This window comes from Stegostoma tigrinum, chromosome 3 (genome assembly GCF_030684315.1).
Source record: "Stegostoma tigrinum isolate sSteTig4 chromosome 3, sSteTig4.hap1, whole genome shotgun sequence".
NCBI lineage: Eukaryota > Metazoa > Chordata > Chondrichthyes > Orectolobiformes > Stegostomatidae > Stegostoma > Stegostoma tigrinum.
The window spans coordinates 24,444,449-24,469,042 of NC_081356.1; the positions used below are offsets into that span (position 1 = coordinate 24,444,449).

The window sequence follows — 24,594 nt, forward strand, 5'->3', positions numbered from 1 at the left end:
TAGAAGTAAAAAAATGGTTATAAGTATGTTGGGGCTGTGATCCATTGTCACTACAGTGCTTGTGGCCCTTCATTTTGGTCTCACGCATGTATGCTTTATCAAAGAAGGAAAGGAGAAGGAAAGAGTGATACTAGAGCTGGGAAGTGAAAAAGAAACAGCTGGAAAGTTCACTGGCGGTATTGCAGGTACTGTCTGTCCAGACTGCCCTGAACGGATGGGTGGCTGTGGAGCCATTGGTAGTTGCGAAACAGCAAGCTAGGTGCTGGGATGGGGATTGATAGTAGCAACGCGAAAAATAGGGAGTGGTTGGGTTGATGTATTTTGTAAATGTATAGTGAGATTGATTCACACAGGTTGGCTTTTATCATTTCTTGGGCTCAAAATCGACCTTCATTTGACCATCGAGAAAGGGACATGTGAAGTAATTGACTCAATTTGATGAAAAAAAAATAATTGTTCATTGTTGCATTTATTTATGAAGCTGAGAATCATAAGAACAGGAGGAAGCCATTCATCCCTTGGACCTATTCCACCATTCACTTAGATTATGGCTGATCCATGAATTTAACTCAACCTAGCCTCCTTGATTTTGTAACCTGTGAATAATTACTTAATCCTGTAATTCCCTCTCAAAATGAAAATTTATCAAACTTTTTCATTTGACATGTCATTTTTGCTTCCACCCCAACAGCTGTTTTTGTGTAATGTACTTAATTCCCGTTCTTCTTTTGTGTGACAAACTGCTTCCTGACTGATCCACAGCTATGTCATCCATGTGAAGCTACTAGTTTGCACTTTTTGAAGTGGCAGCACAGGCAAGAGCTGAATGGTCTCCCTCTGTGCTGCATAATGACTCTTGTTTGTAATAAATGTAATTTGTTGTTTCTTTCCTCCAGCGTTGGACAAGCTCAGCACCCAACACCTGTACCATCCAACGCAGGTGGAGATTGTTCAGTCCAATGTGGTGTTTGACATCAGCAGCCTGATGTTGTACGGGACACAGGCAGTTCCAGTGCGCCTCAAAATCCTTCTTGACCGTCTCTTCAGTGTATTGAAACAGGAGGAGGTGCTTCAGATCCTGCACGGCCTGGGCTGGACTCTCCGAGACTATGTCCGTGGATACATCCTTCAGGTAGGAACTAGCATAAAGTGTGAAAAAGAGGGTCACTCCGAGAACCCTGAACACCTGGTGAGAGTGGTTATCCATGTAGTACCTGGATACCATGCTGATTTCTGCAGCAGTATTGTCAACTTGAATCTGCACATTACTGTGCACAGCTCATATTGTAGCAGCCAACAACTAGAGATAGTTGCCTTGAAGGTTCAGCCACAGCCTCTGTATTTTGGTCGAAGTAAAACGATTAAAAAGGACATAAAACCAGTTCACCATATTGATGGTAGTCAATGGGCTGGTTTATATGCTCCTTCATATCACTTGGTGCAATGCCTCAGTCTTACTGCTAGCTGGACTAGGAGACACAGCTGCCTGACTCCTAACCAAGTACGAACTTTGTCAGTCACTTGCAAAAGAATTAATGTAATCAGAGAGTGACAACAGAGAAGATTTATTAGGCTGATGATCCTCACATTCTTGATCTTTAATGGGATCCGCTATGTTTTTGATGTAACAGTGCCTGTGCATCTAAACCAACTGAGGGGATCATATTGGGATCACCTGTGGTGGAAAGGCTCAAAGTTGAAATTCTTTTCCATTGAATCTTTTCTCATACAGTCACTTCAGTGGGGGTTTGGGATTGAGGGATGGCGAAGGGAGGTTGCTCATGAGGGGAATCAGCATTCTCTTTTGAGAACCTTTTGATTCAGTCCCCAACTGGACTATTTCCATTGAACTTCACAGCTCAAACAATTGTGTGTGCTTGAGACCTGCAGCAGTTAGGCACAGTCAGGCTAATGAAAGGACCCAGCAATCTTTTGGCTGGGTTGTCAACAGGAGGATGGGCAGAGGCACCTCAGTAATTACTTTCAGATTGATTTTAGAGTCCATAATTTCTAAATTCATGGCAGATTTCTCCATGTCTAGAGGCTCATTCACCTATTGTCCTCAACAGATCTTGTCTGAAAACTTCAGTATAATTTGCATGCCAACTAATGTCTTTTTGAAATATTTTCAGGAAAATTAGATATTGATTTAACAATGGCTTTTACTTTTAAGAAGTTCAGTGTAAACTTACATTTGGCTGATCAATTGGGTTTCAGCTTTGGTTGTATGCAAGTCTCACTGGTAAATAATAAAACTTAGCGATGTGAACATATTATCTGGAACTGATTTGCCTGTTAAGATTTGCTAAGGAAAAGCAATCCGTTCCAAGCAGTTTACGGTCCTGTCTGTTTCTGTATTTCTTCAATAACTAACACTCTGTATGAATATTTTTCCTTCAACATTGTGTTCCTGCTTTCTGTTTTTGTGTTTATTTTGTAACTGGGTTGAGGCAATAATGTGAATTGACCCGCTGAATCGCATCAATAAATGGAAACCAATCCTAATCCAAAATATGACTGGTAGTGTAATTGTGAGGGAAAGTGAGTTGCTGCACATCTCTGCAGCATTCCTAAAGTAACAAAACTGTTTGGAATTTTGTGGTTACAGGCAAAAATTGCCTGTATAGAAACGTGTGCGACAAATTGGAATTTCCAAGGTGGCGGAACAAATATGAAATGCTTGGGATCACCAAAGTATGATTGTCTGCATATGCCAGTTATCATTTTCAGAGCATGCTTCAGAAATCTTTCCCTGTTTGTGACAATCGTCGTGGTAGATTTACATTTCAACTTTCATCACGGACCATCATGGACCGTCACGGAAGCCAATTGAACTGTTCTCACTTTCTTTCCATTAGGCTGATATTATCTTATAAGGCCCGTACTACTATCTAATGTGCATATCAAGAATTAATTTAATACTATAACACACTTTGCTTCATATTCTTGAATTGATTGAAGCATGAAAGGTGATTTGATTTTATACTAGATTAAAGCAGTGAGAATACAACTCTAAGGTATTTTCACATTTGAGGCAGTTTAGGATTTCTCACCCAAGTTGCATTCTAGGCTACATATATATTTTGACTTTACATATATGTTTCTGTTGTGAGAAACCATCACTAGTTTTGTATTGATATGTTGCAATATCAGAGATTTGATGAGCAATAGTTGTACACTGTTTTACGTAGCCAGTGGAGATGAATAATGTTTATCAAGATATTTGAATTTCTGCTACAATCTTTACACAAAACAATTCTTTGTTGCTCCCACTTTTAATAGGTTCACATCTCCCAGCTTTGCTGATTTGTAACCATTGAAATTTGCTTCCCTACAATTCCAGAAATAGCAGCATTAAGTCCCACTTTGGCGACTTCTCCACCTGGAATTGCTAGCAGAGATTTCTAAACTTTGTATAATGCCACAGGGTATGTGACAGAGAACATTCTGCCCAATATCTCATGGACGAGTTGTGGCCTTCTTTTTCTGGCCTGACCAAATGCAATATTTAACCTCTGTCAAATGTCTCTCTCATTCTTTGTGCAATGACTTGAAGATTGAGCGTCGGTCAACAATCAGCCCAGTTTGCTAGTGGTTTCAGAACATTTTGCACCTTACTCTTTCATAAATCTCTCAACCTGGGCCTCCTGTCGCCATGGTAACGTAACTACTCAGAATTTGTTGTCAGGCAGAGTTCAAAGCAGATCATATGCTCCTATTCATTCATCCATTTTACTTTGAATTAAAGAGACAGTCCAAAACTTAACTATCTCAAAAAATAACTATTTCATAGTATTGTTTCAGGCTGATTAAATAAAATAGTGGATCAAATACAAATTCTAAGTAGTAAGCAAATTGAAATATTTTATTCCTGACATTAAAAATAAGTCTCCAATAACTGAAAGAATTAGATTTTGCAGGAAAGGGTGCAGGCTGGAGGGGCATAGGAGGGGGTGTGGGTTGGAGGGCTGCAGGAGGAGGTGTTGGTTGGAGGAGCACATGTAGGGTTGTATTTTGTCTAGTTTATTGCTATGAACAGAGTTTGAAACAGAGGTGATGAGTGATCAGTTCCAAGTCAATAAAGTAAACAGCTTATGTGCTCCTTGGAGTTTGTTTTTAAAGTTGGAATAGTAGAAGCAGCATGAATGATGAGGTCATGCTCCTACAGATCAGGGTTTTAGTTTATTTTTCGGTAGTTTTTGGGATTTTGAAGCTTCTGTCCATCTCCTGTCTACTATAGAAAAATGCTTGCTTGTGTTCTCTCTCTCTGCCAGAATTTACTCTTCATGTTCTGTCCTCCTGGACTGGTGAAATATTTCTTATGAGACAATCTATTTTACTGAATTTGCCTTTGTCAAGGGTGTGTTTTAATGAACATAACTATATTGGAACAGTTGCTGTTTAGTAGTTAAATAATCTATTATTCTGTTAAACTTAGATCAATTCATTCTTTCCTTTGCTTGTATTTTAACTGTAAAGTTAAGAATAAAGTGTGTTTTGCTTAAAGCCTAATAGTGTAAGCAAAAAATTACATCTAGAACACAGCACCTTATACTTGCCTTTAAAAAAAGAATAAATTAAGGCGTGGGCTATCTCCTTGATATATTTGAAGGGTGTTTAATCTAGTCCATGACACACTGCAGTTCAGTTGCTATCTTGAGCATGGATACCTGGTTATTTAAGTCAATCGAGGATTTTGTTGCTGCAACATTTTAAGGAAAAGCATTAGATGCTTTGAGGGGAAGAGGATATGTTTTCTTCTTGGGAATTAATTAAAATTGTTTAGATGAAGAATATCCACTTATTTTCATCCTTCCAGAATATGGACTTGCCACCTTTCTGGTACATTCTCTCCCAACTTCTCATTCAAATAGAATTTACAGCACAGAAGTAGACCATTTGACAGAACACCTATCTGCTTAATATTCAATTTTGATAGATTTTCATTTCATAATTGTACAAAATACTCTCTATCCTACCCATGATACTTAAAACAATTCAGTATGATTTGTACTTGTTTTATATTTATCCAGGTTCCCTTTAAATGTACCTATGTTCTCTTGTCAACCACTCCTTGTAGTAACGTATTCGCTATTGCCATTCTTAAGATAAAAAGCCTGACCTGAATTTCTTGTTTGATTTATTAGTGACCATCTTATATTTATGGTGGACAGTTTGGTTCCTTCCCCACCCACCAAGTGGAAACATTTTCTGTGCTTAACCCTATCGAACCATTTCGTAATTTCAAGGATCTCTATCAAGCCACATCTCAGTCTTCTCTTTTCAAACAAAAATAGCCCTCATGTGTTTGATCATTCCTGATGGGTGTAACGTGTTATCCTTGTGAATCATTTTTTGTGCCTTCCTTGTGCCTTCCTCCATGTTTTGAGTCATTGGTGACGTGAAACAGATTCTCATTTTATAATTGCACAAACTCTCTGCATCTTTTCCATGTAACTTAAAATCGTTTGGTATAGCTCATACTTATATTGTACCTGTTACAAATAAAAGGATTCTCAAGGTCAGCATGACACTTATCTATTAACTACATCCTGCATTTTACTATGGGAGCCACTGATCTTTATGTTGTCTGCACTCATCTAAAGTTTCTCCAATTTCTTCCTTTGCAGAAACATTTAAAATAAATAGGTAAAATTATCTGCTTAAATAACAGAGGGAGAAAGTTCAGATATTAAGCAGTCTGGTACTGAAGTGTACAGTGGAATTGCTAAATCCATTTTAGTTAGTATCAAGCATTGGGAGTGATCAACCCTAATGCAAGGACAGCATCCATTTATTATTCATTGGTATAACCTCTGAAGGTTTACTATTCATGTTGTTGCACTTTGGGTGTTTGCTGTTTATTCATGCCTCACTCATATTATGACCCATTATTTTCTATCTAATTCACTTCAGTCCAGTGTTAATCATTTGTTATGTTATCTTCTCACTCCAAGTATATCATTCCCTGTAGGATGTGGATAATTTTTGCTATTTTCCTACAGCACAGAGATATGAATCTCAATTGCTTTCCTAAATCATACGATTTTGATTCTTGAGCTATTTACCTATAATTATTGACCATGCACTTCCTGTGGGTAAGAAAGGAAGGCAAAGTTGATACCAATGTAAGGCACGTTAGATTTGTACAAAGCAGCATGTTTCCAAAATTAGTGTTATCTGCGGCTCAGTGGCAAGAGAAAGAGAAAACTGATGTTGCAGAATTATCCTACATGAAGGTGTGGGAAGGTAAATTCTAATTTCCACTTTTGACATGGACATTAATGGCAATGAATAGACGATATGTCTTTTTAAATTAAATTCCATGTGATGAAAATTTATAGTGTATTATTATCAGGGATGTCGTGATCGGGAATTTGGATTCAAAGGTAGGGGTATATGGGATTTGGCTTCAGTTCTGCAAAGGGAACTTTGTTTTCCAAAAAGGTCAGAATAATTTTTTAAATCGTGAGTTCAAGCACTGTTTCCAAGAAAGCCTGTGACTTAAGGAAAATGAGTAGCAAGGTACCCGGTTTGGTACTTGATGAAGTGTTTGCAAAGTTGAACTTTTATGACGTACTGAAAGACAGGCCAAGGGCTGCAATCAGGTTTTATCTCAGAACAGTTTTACCTCAGCAGAAGGGCAGTTCAGGTTTGGCAGCCTTCAGGCCATCGGAGCTGGAAAGGAGGTTTAAGCTGCTGTACCTTCCCTTAATTCTTTTCTTAAAGCTCAGGTAGGAAAGTCAGTGAGTTAGTCATCATCTGTGTACCCTGTGGGGTGATGGTAATCGAGAGAGTCACATCTAGTGTATATGAAGGAAATCTGAGAGAAAATTTTGATTTGATTTATTTATTGTCAAGTATTTATTACAGATATAGTGAAAAGTGTTGTTTAGTGTCACCACTCTCTAGCACCACCTTTTAAGCACAAAAACTAAACCAAAACACAGAATATAGATCAGGAAAACAAAACAATGGCGCTCATTTTATAGTCTTATCTCAAAAACTTTGGTAATATTTGGAACAGCTTCCTCTCCTAGCTCATCCATGGGCCTGGATCTGGGCTCCTCCATCCCGATATCTCAGGTCCCTGCTGCTAAACTGACGACGCTGCTGCCACTGCGTTTGACCATGCCATCACTGCTGGAACAAAATGACACCACTGTCCAGCACCGTCTCACCTCAACCAATGCTGCCATGAGCTTGTGTTGGGCCGCCCTCGTCAACGCAGCTGCTGCCGGTGCCGCAGGGTCCTGCACTGGAACTAAACTCCTCCCAGTCTCCGCTAACTGGTGCCTGGGCCTAGCTGCAGACCTGGACGCCTGGCTCAGCCTGCGAGTTTGAACCGGTGGATTTAGCTTGGGACCTGTGCCTCGCATGTCGGGAGACCTCGAGCTTCGGTGAAGCAGAGCCCGCTTCATCCCGGCATTGCTGCCGCTGTTGCGGGACCCCTCCTTCTCCAGCATTTACTTGGCCTCACTGTTCCCCTGGGCTTGTGCCGCCATCTTTGTTCACCAACACTCTCATTGATGCTGCTGCTGATACCACTTCTTAACTTCCTCAGTTAAATGCAAATGATATTCATGTCCTGAAGTTTCTACTGACTCTATCAGAACTTGTTTTGAGATCACTGTCTGCAAATTGTTCTCAGTTAGAATCGTCCAAAATGAGTTCACAAAAGAAAAATCACTGTTAGTCCAGGATAAAAATCTTGAAAAGATAAATGTTTCTCTTGGTTTGTGTTTGCCGTGTGTAAATGCCTTGTCATTTGATTAAGAAACTAAAGAGTGAGGATAGGGATGATACTTCACTGGGGCTGATGGCCACCAGGATATTACTGGGGAAGGGTTTGTTTTTTTGTGATGTTTTAATATCAGATTTTTCACAATTGTCGTTATTCGATTATATAACAAGAAAATATACATACTTGTAACAAAAATACAACAGCAGCATTATATGAACATGTTCAGTGACTGACCAAGTTGCAAAAATAAAACATCAAGCCAGGTTTCACGCTGGAATCTGACTTGTCCAGCATTGCCATTAGCTCAGATCATAATAAGTTTAATGAGAAACAAATGACCAGGCATTATTGCAACAACCTGGGTGCTGCAGTAAACCCAAGAATTTAAGACTCAGCAAGCTTAACTCGTACTGAGGGAATAGCATTTATGTAAGTCAGTATCATTGCAGGACATTTTTATTCTGTATCTGCTCCAAAGTATGCTTTTACAGTAGAGAGAGCTGACCAGTTAAACCCCTCCCTTCCAGTCATTAAAGGAATGTGATGATAATTGTTTATGGTCATCACACGATTCATGATAGCCCATGTTTTTACATCATCATCAATTTCCAGCAGGATAGGAGATCACTTTTCCCTGTTGAAGGTTCCTTTAATGAACTCAAACTTTCAAAACATTGCACCCCTTTCTACATTTAATTTTTGTGATCCTTTGCCTCAAGATAAGCAATATCTGAGGAGCAAAAAAATGCACATTCCGCACCTGCCAATCCTTGTCAGCAGCAAAACTCCAACTCTGGTCATGCAGCTCTCTCTCTACAGTCTGTCTAAATGCACCCTCAAATTGCATTTTTATCTCCCACACAATGACTGTTCCTCCTAGATCTCAGGGTGGACAGCATCTCTCCTAGATACAAATAGACAAACACATGAACATTGAGTAAGACCAATGCTGATCTGATTGTAACTCTAAATGTGTATTCCTACCACTTTTGGTAACACAACATCCAAGAACGTATCACAACAAACATTCTATGAACTCCTCATCTAAATTCCTTTGGCCATTTAACTTTACCAGTCCATGTTTAGATTCACATCTTCTATGATTAGTGCTGTGCCTGTCTGACAATTGGTTGTTATTTCTTAGTTTATGCCCCACCCTATCACGTAGTAACTGTTGAGAGGCCTGTACACCACTCCAGCAGGTAATTTATTACCATTATCATTTCTCATCCTTCCCCAGACCATTTTCTAATCCTGGTTTCCTGAACTTAGGCCATCCCTCTCTATTGTGCCATCTCATTGTTAACTAACAAAGCCACACCTTTACCTTTTCTAACTTACTGTCCTTCCTCAACGTCCAGGACCCTTCAAGATTCTGACCACAATCGATGTAATCTCTGAGCTTTGTGTAATAATTACTGGATAATACTTATTTATTTCTGTTTGCACAATAAGGTCATTTGTTTTGTTTCGAATGCTATAGGCATTTAGACACAGTCTTTGATTTTTATCTGTCTATTCTGTTAGTAACTTCTCTTCTGTGTTGGTTTACTCTTAGAGTTATACCATCTATCCCTTCTGATCACACTTCAGTATCTTTCTCTTTTGCCTTGTCTTTACTCTTCGATTCACTATATCTTCCCAGATTTGATCCCTTGTCCCCACTTTTAAAGTTAAGATTGTCCAAATTTGCCTAGGATGACAAGAAGGTCAGCATCAGATGGATATCAGCTTTTTGGGAAAACGTTTTGCCAACATGACTGTAAATTTCAGTCCAGAATTTTTTTTACTAGAAATAACAGCTTTATCACACTGGCGCATGATCATTCATTTCTTTTCGTTGAATTTGATTTTCTCACCTTTTTATTTGTGTCTCAGACTCTGTCATCATTTAAGGTGGGCACAATGTTATGACCTTTGTTGCAAAAGTTCCTCAAAAAGTATTATTAAGCATTTGAAAAACCCGTAGAATATCTAGACTATCTCACTATTATAGTGGCATTGTTTGCACATTTTGTGCAAAATTCACCCACATGACTGCACGCATGCCTACTACAATGGATGAGCAATGAAATCTAATATAGATTGGGGAATGAGATCGATTGTTCGTGGTTTGCCCTAGGACAGTATATGACCATTGAAAATGATCTCTGCGGCTGCTGCATAGGGCATGGATCATTTCAGCTTGTGCCCTGCATCTGACCAAATCTAACCCTCACTTTTGTTCAATTTCCAGCTGAAAACTTAAGGTGATGATATGGACAACATGGGTCTAAATGTGGCAGTCTTGCAGCTCCATTCCCATAATTGAGTGTTCTGCAGTTGGCCTGAACAGCAAATTGTCATGTGCTGGGCAAATAGAGAGCTGTCGGAGACTGTAGAACTAGAACTCAATGCTGAGTCCTATGAAGGGTCCAGGCTCGAAACGTTGACTTTCCTGCTCCTCTGATGTTGCCTGACCTGCTGTACTCCAGCTCCACATTTTATTGATTGAGCCGTATCTGTTAGGATTGGAGAATGAAAGCTGTGTGTTTGGGATAAAATGCCATGTGCTGATGGAGAGAGAAGTGGTGTGTGTTTTTCTTTTGTTTGTGAGATTCTCCTGGTCTCTTGCAGTCAGTTGTACCTGCTGAAGGTTAATGAGATTCAGTTTAGGGTTTGGATAGTCTTTCTAAAAACAGCGACAACTTTCTTCTTTGTCCATTCTTTTTTGCAACAAAGAAACTGAATCCTTTAATTGAGACATGAAGGAGGTGGTTGTTAATATTTTCGTCCCAAGTATGTTAATTATAAATGAAAAGCATAATCTAATCTTCAGATATTATTTACCAGTTAATTTGATAAACACATGAAAATGCACTGATTTTCCAAATTAAGAGCAAGCTAGATGGACTGACTAAATTTTGCAAAGTAGGTTGGTTCCTGGCAGCAGTAAATATTCCAAGAGATGTCTCTGTGTTACCTGGTTTTGATGAGGAATCAGGGTGCAAGTAGGTAGGAGAAAAACAGATCTTCCCTTCAGTAGGATAGCTATTATGTTCAGCAGGAAAAAGTGCAGTGATGTATCTTTGTAAACCAGTCAGTCAAGAACAGGTTTTTCCTCAGTTAACAAAAAGTTCAAATCGCAGAATAAAATTCAGAGATTGTTTCAAGGGAGAAAATATCAGAGGGTTTCTAGAACTGCCAGGAAATCCACTCACCCAGAATACAATCCCCCATGGTAGCAATGAAAATTTACCTCATTTTGACCCCCCCCCCCCCCACCATGCTCCTCATTGTTAGCAGATGCTGTCCTCTTCCAAACAGATTCTCTCTCTCATTTATTTGCTCATGCTCATTGTTTGCATTTTCATTTTTGTCTCTCTTTCTCATTAAACTGGCATTATTCTCTCCCTCCAAATTGCACTCATCTCAGCCTTTTCAAACAAACTATCTCATCACAATTCTGCGGTAGTGAAATTTGAGGCTATTCATTCCTCAAACATGTACTGCTACTTGATGAGCTTATTTTGCCTCTGAACTCCATCGGCATATCTTGCTTCTATATCTCTATTAAGTTCTTGTATACCCTACAAATTTCAGATGTACAGTTATTAAGCTGACAGCTACAGATTTTTTGTGGGATCTAGTTGGAAGCCTGTTTGCCTGTTTTCTCTCCTGATCAATATGATTCTGATTCTAACCTTAAGTCCTGTTTCCACATATTCCTCCCTCTAGTGGGAAAGTTTCTCTTCATCAATCCAATCAGTTAATTTCAAAATACTAAACCACCTCAGTCAGATCACCCATTAACCTTATGTACTCCAGGCAAAACAACCCTGATGTAAATAATTCCTCCTCACACAAATCAGTAAAGGGTATTTTGAATCAAAGGATATGAAAGTCTACTGTAACAGAAGTCCCTGCCAAGACAACAGCTGACAAAGAAACTAGCATGATGTCCCTAGAAAGTTGAAAGTATTTAAAAGAAATCAGACCTCTGGTTCCCGAGTCCCTTGATCCATTTATTGATCTCTAATCACTCGCAGCAATCAATTATTCTCCATAAGCTTGCATCCACTCCAACATGAATATATTGTATATTTTTGATCTGTTCTCTGATGTACTGCCTAGATCCAATGAAGCATACCACAGCACTGTAAAATACGAGAAGATTAGAGTTTAACAGCCTGTTTAGGGAATGTCATTATAGAACTTAATCAAGAGATTTTCTGCGCTGTAATCTGTTTAACTAAACCATAACGTGCCACAGGATATATCTGTTTAAAATCTGTGATTAAGATGATACTCATATCATACAATGGACAAATCCAATTCATTACCCAGTCAATTCCTTTTTCATTTCAAAATATTTGATATGTATTTTAGTCAATTAGAGCTGCATTTTCCATTTAGGTCTATTATTCCAGGAATCAATATGATTCAGTAAAAATAAACTATTCCCAGAAAGTTTTTACAATACAAATCCATGGCTGTAATTATATTCCTGTGCAGCTTCCTGCTACTAAGTATAAACCCCCATCAAGAGTTCCAACCTTTAGGTGAACACAGGAAGTCACAGGCTGAATGGCCCCATACCATTTTCTTCTATCATGCCTGTGCTTTTGATTGAGCTGTTCAATTAGTTCCACGCACCCTTCTTTTTCCCATTGCCCTAACAGATTTTCTCATTTTTAAAATACTTATCCGATTCATCTTTGAATGTATTTCCACCACCCTTTCAAGCAGTTTTGTTTCAGATCACAGAAACTTTCAGTTTTAAAAAAAAATCCTTAACTCCCTGTTGGTTCTTTTACCAATTATTTCAAATTGTTGTTTCCCTGGTTCCTGCCACTGGAAACGGTTTGTCTGATTTAGTTTACAAAGAGTCTGGTTACTGCTGTACCATTAAATGGATACAGCTTCCTCTTCCCAATGATGCAAGATTCCTGGAAGGAAGGCCCACTGCTCTGTCAGACAATGAGCAGCAGTCATGCCTTCCAAATCTGAAAGATGTGGCTTCAAGATTGACTTGCAGATACTTGAGCACAAAAAAAAACTGGCGTGATATTCCAGTGTAGTATTGCACAAGTGCTGTTTTGTCAAAGATGTCACCTTTTGGACAGTGTCTCCCATCTTAGTTGGGCTTAAAAGTTTCCATAGTATAGTTGGAAGAAGTAGCTCTCTCAGGCTTTATCGGGATAATGGTGATCCATTAACCAAAACCTAAAAACAGATTATTTGCTCCTGATCACATCAATATTTGTGGGAACAAGTGTGAGAAAGTTTGTTGTTGTGTTTCCTACATTAATACGGTAATGTAGTGAACATCTTTAAAAGTTACTTCATTGGCTGTGAAGTGCTTTGAGATGTCCTGAGGTGATGCAGGACACTATAGATCTGCTAGTTTTTTTTTTCTGATACATCTGGATGAACAGATGCAAGAGCCTCTCCAGAAGCAAGTTTTAAATATGATGCTTGTAAAGCTGGCCTCAAATAATCTGCTGGAATTAGTAATACTGCACTAACTATTGACAGTGACAAGTGTATGAACCATAATTGACACCAGAACCAATGCATGCTGTTTCTGGGAACCTGCCACCAACATGGGTCATGGAGAATGAAGGGGAAAATAACCAATGCCTGATGCTTTATTGAAGATTTTGAATTGTGGATGTCTGTTAACCCAAACTAGCTCTTGGTATGCTCATTTGTTCATTCATTTCTGAAGATCTATAAACTGAAAACTGAAGTTAAACATACGCATAGAGAAAAATGGATGAGCATTATGAGTTTACATCTGTCAGAGTTCACCTATTTAAATCAAGTGCCAATTTTAAGTTGTAAAGTTTCCTTTTTGTAGTGTATGCTGCATTGATTACACTTTGAAAATGTATGAATATTTTTTATCTACCAAAAATATTGGCCCAAAATAGATCTCTCCTTCATCAGTCTCTTGGGTTTTAGAGGTTTTAGATTACAGAACTAGAATTTGATTTTAGTGTGACAAGCATATATATGTATGCACACTAAGTGCGTACTCTGCATATGTGAACATGTGAATGAGGAGCAAGAGTAGACCATTTGACAGCCCATGTCTACTCCACCTTTCAACAAGATCTTGGCTGACCCTGCTTAATTTCTGGAGTCCATGTTTCCATCTAGCTCCAATAATGTTTGATTCCCATGTCTAACAAGGATCTATCTAACTCCACTGTTTAAAAATATTCAATGGCATGAAGTCCGATGCCAGAGTGTTCCAAAATCTCTCAACCCGCTGAAAGAAAAGGTTCCTATCACCACTGCCTAACAAAGGACTACCTGTAGTTCTTAAACCCCAGATTTACCCACAAGAGGAAACATTCTTTCCATGTCCACCTCGACAGGACCATTTAGACTGCCTAAGCTTCAGTTCCATCACCTCGTGCTCTTCTAAATTCCAGTGGAAACAGTCTGAGCTTGCCCTACCTTCTCATAAAACTGCCAACTCCTTCCAGTTGTCAGTCTGGTAAACCAACCCTGATATGTCTCTAACACATTAACATCATTCCTTAAATAAGGAGATTAAAATTGCAGGTGGTATTATAACTGCAAAGTAACATCCTTACTTTTGTATACAGTTCCTTTCAAGATAAAGGATAATATTCCATAATCCGCCTTAATCACTGACTATATCTGCAGACAAACTTTTCATGACTCAAAGACTAGATTACCTAGAACCCTCTGCACCTTGCAGTTGTAGTTACTCTCCATTTAAGTTATGTTTTTTTTATTCTTCAAAGTGAGCAGCTTTGTATTTTCCCACAATTTACTCCATTTGTCAGTTTTTACCTACTCATCGAATCTATCTACATCTGTTTGAATCGTCCTAAGGTCCTCTTCACAACTTACCTACTTATCTTTGTGTCATCCGTAATTTTCTTCTGTTTTTAAAAATATGTTATCAGCTTGAGCTTTTTATCCTCACTGCCTAAGTGATGAGCTGGTGGAATGGATTGCCAACTCATTGCTCACCCACAGGCTGAAAAGAAGATGTCTCTTAGTGTGTAGATTTAGAAACTTAAACGGCAGTTCACAGAACCAATTCTTATGAAAAAAGACATTTTTGATCAGCCGATTCTGACATAATACGACATACCTCTGGAGCAGATGGAACTTGAACCCAGGCTTTCTGACTCAGCAATTGGGACACTACCAGTGCAGTGCAGTGCTAGATACCTTCAGTTTCAAGTTTAGCTGCTATGCTTTCACTCGCCTCAAAACTAATTGACCTAAGCTTTTAAAAAAGGCTGAAGCTGTAGCATGTCCTGCCAATCAGTATACTACCTATTTATGCATAATCTCTGTTCTCTGGCAACCAGCCAATCTTCTTTCATGCTAGCTCGTAACACCCACACCATAAGCTCCTATTTGTGTAATAGCCTATTGCATGTCACCTTGTCAAATACCTTCTGGAAATCTAAGTACAGTACATCTGTAGACTCCGCTTAATCCACAGAGCATATCATGTCATCAAAGAATGCCAACAAATAGATTAAACGTGGTTTCTCCTTTATGAAACTATGCTGACTCTTTCTGATTACCTTGTGTTTATCCGAATACGCAGCTGTAACCTCTTTATGATTAATTCTCACACTTTGATCACTCAAGCTTTTCAGGTACAGTGATAGAGTTCCTACCTCTGAGCTAGGCCCACATTCAGGAATTAAAAACCAAAAGAACTGCGGATGCTCTAAATCAGGAACAAAAACAAAGTTGCTGGAAAAGCCCAGCAGATCTGGCAGCATCTGTGAAGGAGAAAGCAGAGTTAACGTTTCAGGTCCAATGACCCTGCCTCAGAACCGGACCTGAAACGTTAACTGTTCTCCTCCACAGATGCTGCCGGACAAGCTGAGCTTTTCCAGTAACTTTGTTTTTGTTCCACATTCAGGAATTACCTACTCCTGACGTTAACATTTCTGAACAGGTTGCTTTGGAAATTGTCTGCATATTGAATGGTATCACACAATGCATCCAAACAACAAGGACAAAAGATCCATTGGGGTTATCAGGAATGAAAATAAAGAAAAAAACTTTGTACACTTGGGCTTTTGTAGTGCAATGGTAATGTCCCTACCTCTGAACCAAGAGTGCCATGTTCAATTGCACCTGCCTTAGGGCGGTATAATAACATCCCTGAACGGTGCCCACTATATAATAAAAAATACATCTTGCCCCACAGGTAGATGTCAAGCTAACAGACCTATGCACATCAGTTTTCAGCCTCCCTTCCTGAATAGCTGAGTTTTATTTGCTACTTTCTAGTCTGATGGAACCCTTCCAGCTACTAGTGTTTTTGGAAAATTAACACCACTGCATCTACCACCTCATTACCTGTCTCATTTTAAGACCCCGGGATGAAGTTTGTCAGATTTGTCAGCCTGCAGGCCAATTGATTTGTTCAGTACCACTTCTCTCATGATTGTAATATCGCCAAGCTCCCCTCTCCCTTTCAGCTCCTGATTTACAACCATTACTGGAGTATTTCATGTGTGCTCTATACTGAAGGTATTCTAGCAGATAAAAACCGCACACATAATGTGGCACGTATGCATGCAGCGACACAGCACACCTATGCTCTCCAAAAAAGCACATTAGGTAGACAAACATTGCACATGCACAATGCACTTGGGTATACCATACACACACGCACACAAGCATGTGCGCAGACCAGGACAGTGCTGAGTTTCCTGTCCCAGTGGAGGTTTTCCTGGATTTTGGGTGGGCTGAAAAAATAGTGGAGAACCATATTAGGACACTTCCCCAGTGCTGGAGAATTTGCCCAAGGTCAGCATGAAGAACACAGATGCACTGACAAACAAGCACACAGTTATGTACAGACGTGCTAACGAGAAACACACATACAGAGTCACTTACTCACAGCTCACCTGCGCACACCGCGCACATTGACACTGTCTCCTACACTCAGATGCACAGTCATACGTATATGCACTCACACTCTCTCTCTCTCTCTCTCTCTCTCACACACAGTCTCTCACTCTCTCATACTTTCTCAATCTCTCTCTCACTCTTTTTGTCACAGTACTTATTACCCTGTCTTTCTCATGCACTCACTCTGTCTCATTTAATTTCACTCAAGCTCCATCTCCCTCTGTCACTTTCGTATACACTCTACCTCACATATGCTGTCTCACATACTTGCTCACATCCTCTTTCTTGTTTGCACTCACCCTTCTATCCCTCTCCCTTCTATCACTCTCACACATTCACTCATTTACACTCTCTCCCTCACTGTCTCTCTCTCTCTCTCTCTCCCTCACACTCTCACTCTCTCTCCCCCTCATTCACTCTCTCTCTCCCTCTCTTATCTCTGTCGCTCTCTTGCACACTCTCTTTCACACTCTCTCTCTTACGCTCCCCTCTGTTTTACACTCCCTCTCTTTTTCTCACTCTCTGTCTCACTGTCTCTCATACTCTGTCTCACACTGTCTCTCTCTCGCACATTCACTCTCTCGTACTCTGTCACACACTCTTTGTTTCGCACACTGTCTCACACTCTTTTTCTCATATACTCTATCACACACTTTCTCTCACCCTCTCTCTCACCCTGTCTCTCTCTCACACCCTCTTTCTCACCCTCTCTCTCACACTGTCTCACTCTGTCTCTCTGTCACACTATCTCTCACTCCCTCATTTTCTCTCACTCTCAATTTCTCTTTCACACTCGCTCTCACCTTAATATGCACACTCTCTCTCTCTCACGCTATACTCTCACTTTCACTCTTTGTCATTCTTGTTTCCCTCCCATTCTCTCGCTGCCGCTTTATATTTCTCTCCCGCTCAATCTGTTGCATTCACTGTCTTATTCTCTTGCTTTTGCCCTCTCTCACATCCATCTCACTCACTCACTCTCTCTCACACACATTCACTCTTTCTCACCTCTCTTTCTCACTCCAGGTGTCTCTCTTTCATTCTCTTGCTGTCACTTTGTCTCTGTCCTCACTGTCATCACTCTGTGCCTGTCATTCACCCGCTTTCTTCCTGACACTGTCTCTTCCACTCATACTCTGTCTCACACCCACTCTGTCTGTCTGTCTCTCTCGCACACCCTTAATCTCACACACTCTCTGTCACCCACATGCACTCTCTCATGCTCACTGTCCTGCTCTCTCACTTACTCTCTCTCACATTTACACTTTCTTTCTTGAACTCTCTGATGTTTTCTCTTTCACACACTTGCTGTCATGATTTCTGCCACACTCTCTCTCTCTCTCTCTCATATTTTTATTCCCACCGTCTATCCTAGTCACATTTCGATTCTTTCACTCACTCTCTCTCACAATCATTCCCTCTCTTTCTCTCACACAAGCGCTACCACTTCCATTCTACTAGATTGAACCATTTCCCACAAAGGAACTCCCTTCAAACCCTTTCGATTTTCATGCATTTCCGAAATATCTTCATTGGCTGTGAAGCACTTTGGGCCTTCTCGAAATTATGAAAGGTGCTACGGAAATTTAGGTCTCTCCTTAGTTCTCATTGTTTTTACAATGGGGTGGTAGTGTTTGTGAGAGAAAGAGTTGGAAAGATTTTGAGAGAGTGCGAGTGAGAGAATCTTTACTTTTCCTGCACAACCCAGCAATGACACTGATAATGGGAACTGCAGATGCTGGAGAATCCAAGACAATAAAATGTGAGGCTGGATGAACACATCAGGCCCAGCAGCATCTCAGGAGCACAAAAGCTGACGTTTCGGGCCTGGACCCTTCATCAGAGAGGGGGATGGGGTGAGGGTTCTGGAATAAATAGGGAGAGAGGGGGAGGCGGACCGAAGATGGAGAGAAAAGAAGATAGGTGGAGAGGAGAGTATAGGTGGGGAGGTAGGGAGGGGATAGGTCAGTCCAGGGAAGACTGACTGGTCAAGGAGGTGTGATGAGGTTAGTAGGTAGGAGATACAGGTGCGGCTTGGGGTGGGAGGAAGGGATGGGTGAGAGGAAGAACAGGTTAACAGCTCTTCCCCTCCACCCACTGCATCCCAAAACCAGTCCAACCTGTCTCTGCCTCCCTAACCTGTTCTTCCTCTCACCCATCCCTTCCTCCCACCCCAAGCCGCACCTCCATCTCCTACCTACTAACCTCATCCCACCTCCTTGACCAGCCAGTCTTCCCTGGACTGACCTATCCCCTCCCTACCTCCCCACCTATACTCTCCTCTCCACCTATCTTCTTTTCTCTCCATCTTCGGTCCGCCTCCCCCTCTCTCCCTATTTATTCCAGAACCCTCACCCCATCCCCCTCTCTGATGAAGTGTCCAGGCCCGAAACGTCAGCTTTTGTGCTCCTGAGATGCTGCTGGGCCTGCTGTGTTCATCCAGCGTCACATTTTATTGTCCAGCAATGACACTGCCTGGATTGCACGTGTACACACACACACACACACACACACACACACACACACACACACACACACACACACACACACACACACACACACACACACACACACACACACACACACACACACACAAACTCCATCCCTCTCTCACTCACTCCCTCACTTTATGCTGCACTAATTGGTAGTCGAACATCACAGTTTGGTGACAGGCAGTTGTTATTGCTTGAATAATTCTTGGTTTGAATTCTAGAGTTAGTGGCATGCATGTAATGCTTAGCAGTAGGTGCAGCTGTTAACTATTCGCTTAGAAATAATCTTTTATTTCTCTCAACCTGTCTCGCAGGTAGTGTACCTGTCACCATTAATAACTCATCTCCAAGCTCCCCAGTGGCTCGACTCATCAATTGTCATTCTCTAGTCTGGTCTTGATGCCCAGCTTCACAGTCCCACAGTAACTGACTCACCCTGCCAGCTGGATCTTTTTGAACTTCCTGGCCTTTATGAACTGTAATTGCTTTGTATCAGAACTCCACTGTCCTGCTACTAATGCAGCTAATGTAGCTTGTACGTGGCTTGGCATACAGTGAGAGTAGCTTACATTCCAACTACTCAACTGTCATTAGCACAATGGGACAGTGCCAAATTTCAGATTCTTGCTTGGGTGCTCAAGCAGTTCAGTGTGAACCCTGAACCTATTTCAATTCTCCTTCCTCAGAAACTATTTCAGCAACGTTCACTGTGCTGCTTTAGATGTGATTAAGGGTGCTTTTTGATGTCATGCAATTAAGGATGAAACGTCACCTTCAAGCTTTGGCACTTAATACGTACAGAACATTTTTTTATGTGCATGTTGAAACTGGTATAAATGCAATCTCGACGCTTAAGCCATCTGTTTAGAACTTGTTTTGCTTGATGTCAGTATTACACTTTAGAAACAGTGCCAATTGCATGGTTTTAGGCAACCCAGCAAGACCAATGACAATAAAATAATTACGTGATGAACAGTAGTTTCCCGATTCATCGTCTTGAAGTGCAGTATTGTTCTTGAGATTCATCCATCAATCAGGTCTGGAACAAAACATGTAATCATTGCACCTTTAAATGAGCCATATTCCTTGTTTTATTGACCTGCATATTGAAATCCCTCTTTTATCAAATAATATGTTAGTTGCAGAGACAAAAGGCTTCCCTTTTTGTTAATAGATGCATTTTGGGCCTTGAATAACTTATTGTTTTCTTTAACTGAATTCTAAGTGTTGACAGTGTCATTTCACAGATACTGCAATCATGGTAAAACTGTCCACTTTAAAAAATCTATCCAGATGCCACCTCATTTACTCCACGGATCATGTCTTATGGGTCATCAATATTTATTCATTGATTGAATCCAATTGAGAATTGAGAAGAAATGTATTTTACCCTGAGAATATGGAACCTCACGCATTGCAGGGAATGATTGAGGTAAATAGTATAGCTGCATTTGCTGGGAAACTGTATACATATGAGTGAGAGAAGAAATGGAAGGATAAGGTGATTGTTTGAAGGGGGAAGTGAGAAGGGGGAGGGGGTGGTGGTGTGGAGGAGGCTCATGTGGAGTCTAACCACTGGTATGGATCAGTTGGATTGAATGATCTCTGTCTGTTTTGGGTAATTTGCTCCCAGTCCAGACCAGGACAAACAAACTTAAACATGGCCATTGTATAAACAAAACAGATAGTTTGTTTTATAACTTAATGTAGGTAACTTGCTGTTCAAGGTGCAAAAAGAGACCATTTGACTCAGTGCCTATGTCAGCATGCACCAAACATATAGTTTTAGTATTTTCCTGCAGTTCTAATGAAAGAAATGAAATTACTGTGACTGCAAACTGTACAGGCAAACTATTACATTAGAAATGCAAAGCTCAGTAATTGTACAGTTCATTATGCCTTAATAAACTTAAAACTGTGTTTAAATCAGCTCAGAAGAAATATTGTCAATCTCATTTGACAGCCGTATTTTATTTCTATTGAATCCACACCGAACCAAAGAGTGCCTACTTTTATAGGTCTACAAAGAATGCCAAACAAGATATCACAAATACTGATTTTAAAATGAGAACTGAGAGTTGAAAAGTTATTTTTTAAAAAGGAAAATGGTGCAACCCAGAACTGTGCTATGTTGGACCATTTGATTTTTGAGACACATATCTGCCACTGTATGAAGTGGGCGGGCACTATCAGAAGCTGTGCACTGTGGGTGTGGTGGAACAGGAGACATCAGAGGACCTGACACCCATGCCTGGGCACTGCTTCAAAATGCCTTTCCTGAGCAGCAGTCTGGGAGCAGATTGGTCAGCTGTGCTACTTGTTTGTGGGAGATGTCGTCATGAGGAAACCATCAGAAGCAAATGAAAAAGTAAATTGGGTCAAAACAACATAAAAACAGACAAACTAAATTCATCGATCAGGATAGCCGTCCGCCACTCAGATGAGAAAATATGGCTTCGTTCAATGGGTTGTGAGTCTTTGGACTTCTACATCGCCGGGAGCTGTGGATAGTCTAACTATCTTCAGAACTGAACTCAATGGGAATTGAAGAATTTGGGGATAGTGTTGAAGGTGAAGCTGATGGTGAAGATTAACTTTGATGTTATTAAAAAACAGAATGGACTTGAGGGGACAAGTAGCCCCTCCTCCAGGTTCTAGTTCTTATTTAATTAACCATTTCAGCATTTTCCCCATAATTCTGCTGTACCAAGATTTGGTATGCTAAACTGACTTTACATTGATTCAGATCTTGCATACTGTCATTTTCTGAAAATATATTATTTGTTTATCTTTTCCACATTATATATGAATGTTGTGATCCATTTTGATGCAACAAAAGCATAAATTTGATCATGTTTCTAGACGTAAGTATTTTAACAGTTGCTATTTTTAATAGCTGTGTTTTCTTTTGGTATTTTGGGGTATTAAATGGTTAAATGAAGCATTCTCTGCCCTATCATTCTAGTTGCCTTTAATTACTAAACCAGTCTGCAACAGCACTTGCAGTTACCAGTGAGAGGCAATTATTTTATTCCTGACCACATAAGGCATCTTAATGTTGTAATTGTTTTGTAAATTTTGCTAAATATTGTTGCTTCTAAATTTGAGTTTAGAGTCTGTTGTGTTGTCCAGCTCTGTAGCAAGACGTGTCACAGATGTAATAAAAGAGTGAGGCATTTCAGTCGCTTGGAGACAATTGTGGTATTTTTCCTTTTATAAAACAAATAAGTTAATCAGTTTCAAAGTGTGAAAAACATGAGAGAACCTGATTTTGTGCCAGGAAAAAGCCCTTGCAGACCCTCATATGTTTCTAGCTATGGCTTAACAGGGAACAAAAGCTGGAAGAAATGGAGAACAGACGCCAATGTTTCTTCACTAGCTCTAGTCTGGCTAGCAGATGGAAATCTTATTGAGGGGGGATGCTGGGAGGACTGAGGCCATGGCAGCCAACATGTGGAACCTAGGTCTGAGTGACATTTTCACTAATCTTCTGTCCTTGTAGAACATCCTGCTTGCTTTGCTCGAAGGGATGTGCTTTTCCTGACTGGCATGACTTCCAAGCCTCAGCTGTAGTGGCTGCTCCCCTGAGGGATCTGTGTGAGAACTCGCAGGGCTGTAGAATTCAGCTATTTATTGAAATATCTGACATCTGCATGTGATGCACCCAAACATCTTAACTGTTAGGTGGAAATTTGTAGGAGGTAATGAAAACTTGTGTTTATGTCGTGCTTTTCACAATGTCAGTAGTCCTGAAGTGCTGTGCAGCCATTCAGATATTTTTGAAGCGTAGTCACTATTGCAATGTAGCAAAGGCCAATTTGCACGCAGCAAGCTCCCACAAACAGAAGTGTGATAACGATAAATAATCTGTTTTTGTGACATTGATTTGAAGGATAAATATTGGCCAGAACATGAAAGTGATCTACCCAGATCTTCTTTGAAACAATGTTGTCAGATCTCTTGCCCCCCACCCCCCACCAGAAAATTAAAAGGATTCAATTCAATGTTTCAGCTGAAAGACATCTCCCTCAATAGGTAATGAAGTACTCCATGGATATTACACAGTGAGTATGTACCGAGGGATTGTGGCAGACACTGTGATTTGTCATAAATTTACCAGTTAACAGGGAATTCAATTATTGGCCAGCAAATGATGTATCAGATTGTTGTCGTTGAGTTGGCTTCCAAACTGGGAAGTGTGGGTCCATGCCTAACACAGATCTCTATGCTGGACTCCGTCAGCTCCTTGATGATGACAGGATGAAGGATAGGCAAAGGCCCAAGCATCTCTGCATGTATCCTCATCATTAATTATTCTTATACTGCCCATAAAAGTCCTCCTCTGACTTATTTGTAGAAAACCGTGTTTCCAGTCTTGTGCTGCAAGGACCTGCCATATCCCCAACATCATTTCCTTCTCGTCTGACTGCAGCCCACTTATCACCATGTGCCGTTACTGCCTTTCCAATACAGTAAAATATAGGCATTGCCAGTGCCTATGCTGGTGGCTATAAGTGTCAAATCAAGAAACTGTGCTTTTTCTGATGTCTACTGCAGCCCTTGACCTTCCTATTGAGCATGCTGGGCTTGGACACATGACAGTGCTGATGTACTTGAAAGGAGAAACTGAGAATGTGGAGGTTTGGAATAAAGGAAGGCGCCTTTGGGGTTGGGGAAGCAAGAGGTTAACGGGAACACCATCAGCACTTTGTAACTCATACCAGAAAGCAGGATGAGGGTGAAGTGAGATTTGAGAGAATGCATGAATCAGGAACGTTCTGTCATGCTGAATGTTTAAATAAAACTATCTCAGTCACAGTCAGCCGCATGTACACGGGATTAGAAGATGTAGGCATTCCTCTTGCTATTGGACACTGATTCTGCAAGAGGGAGTAATGATATCAGTGAGTGGTGCACGGCTGTTGGTTGATGTGCTTCCAGTAGCCAAGTAACTGCATTTTTGCGGAAATTGCAAGTGGCTGTGAGGTTGGCAGCATTGGTACGTATGTGAGACAGAGTTGGGCTATCTGGACGTTCAGCATGATGTCTTGTTGCTCCAGATTCCTGCTGGGAGAGTGAGAAGGGTTTTGTATATTGGATAGTATGAGAGGTTGGTCATGTGATAGGCACCCTTTAACCTATGAAGATGCATTCCCTAATGTTGACTATTAATGTAAGTCCATTGAACCTTTTATCGTGCTGCAGTCAAGCCCTTGAGGACGGTCTCCTGGAATTGATCATCTCCTTGGCCAGCTCCGCTCTATTTCCTTCACAGGGCATGTCTGGAGAACCTCCTGGGTCCCAGTGAAAACATAATCTCCCTCCACCCTTTGATTGCATGAATGGAATCTCACTGCATCAAAAATCCTGGGAACTCTCCCTGTGGCCTGCTACACTGTTGATAGCCTCTTTCAGTACCTCAAAAATTTCCACAAAGACTTTGGTCAG

General features: G+C 40.5%; 1 protein-coding gene across 6 annotated transcripts in view; it reads left to right on the top strand.

Moving 5' to 3' along the window:
* bnc2 (basonuclin zinc finger protein 2) overlaps positions 1–24,594 on the top strand; it is a 550,876-nt gene that overhangs the window by 359,343 nt on the left and 166,939 nt on the right. For all 6 annotated transcript variants that reach the window (XM_059643758.1, XM_048528060.2, XM_048528056.2 and 3 more), the window contains one exon: positions 897–1,132. In XM_059643758.1, coding sequence (XP_059499741.1) covers positions 897–1,132 — 236 coding nt within the window. The remainder of the gene's footprint in view (positions 1–896; positions 1,133–24,594) is intronic.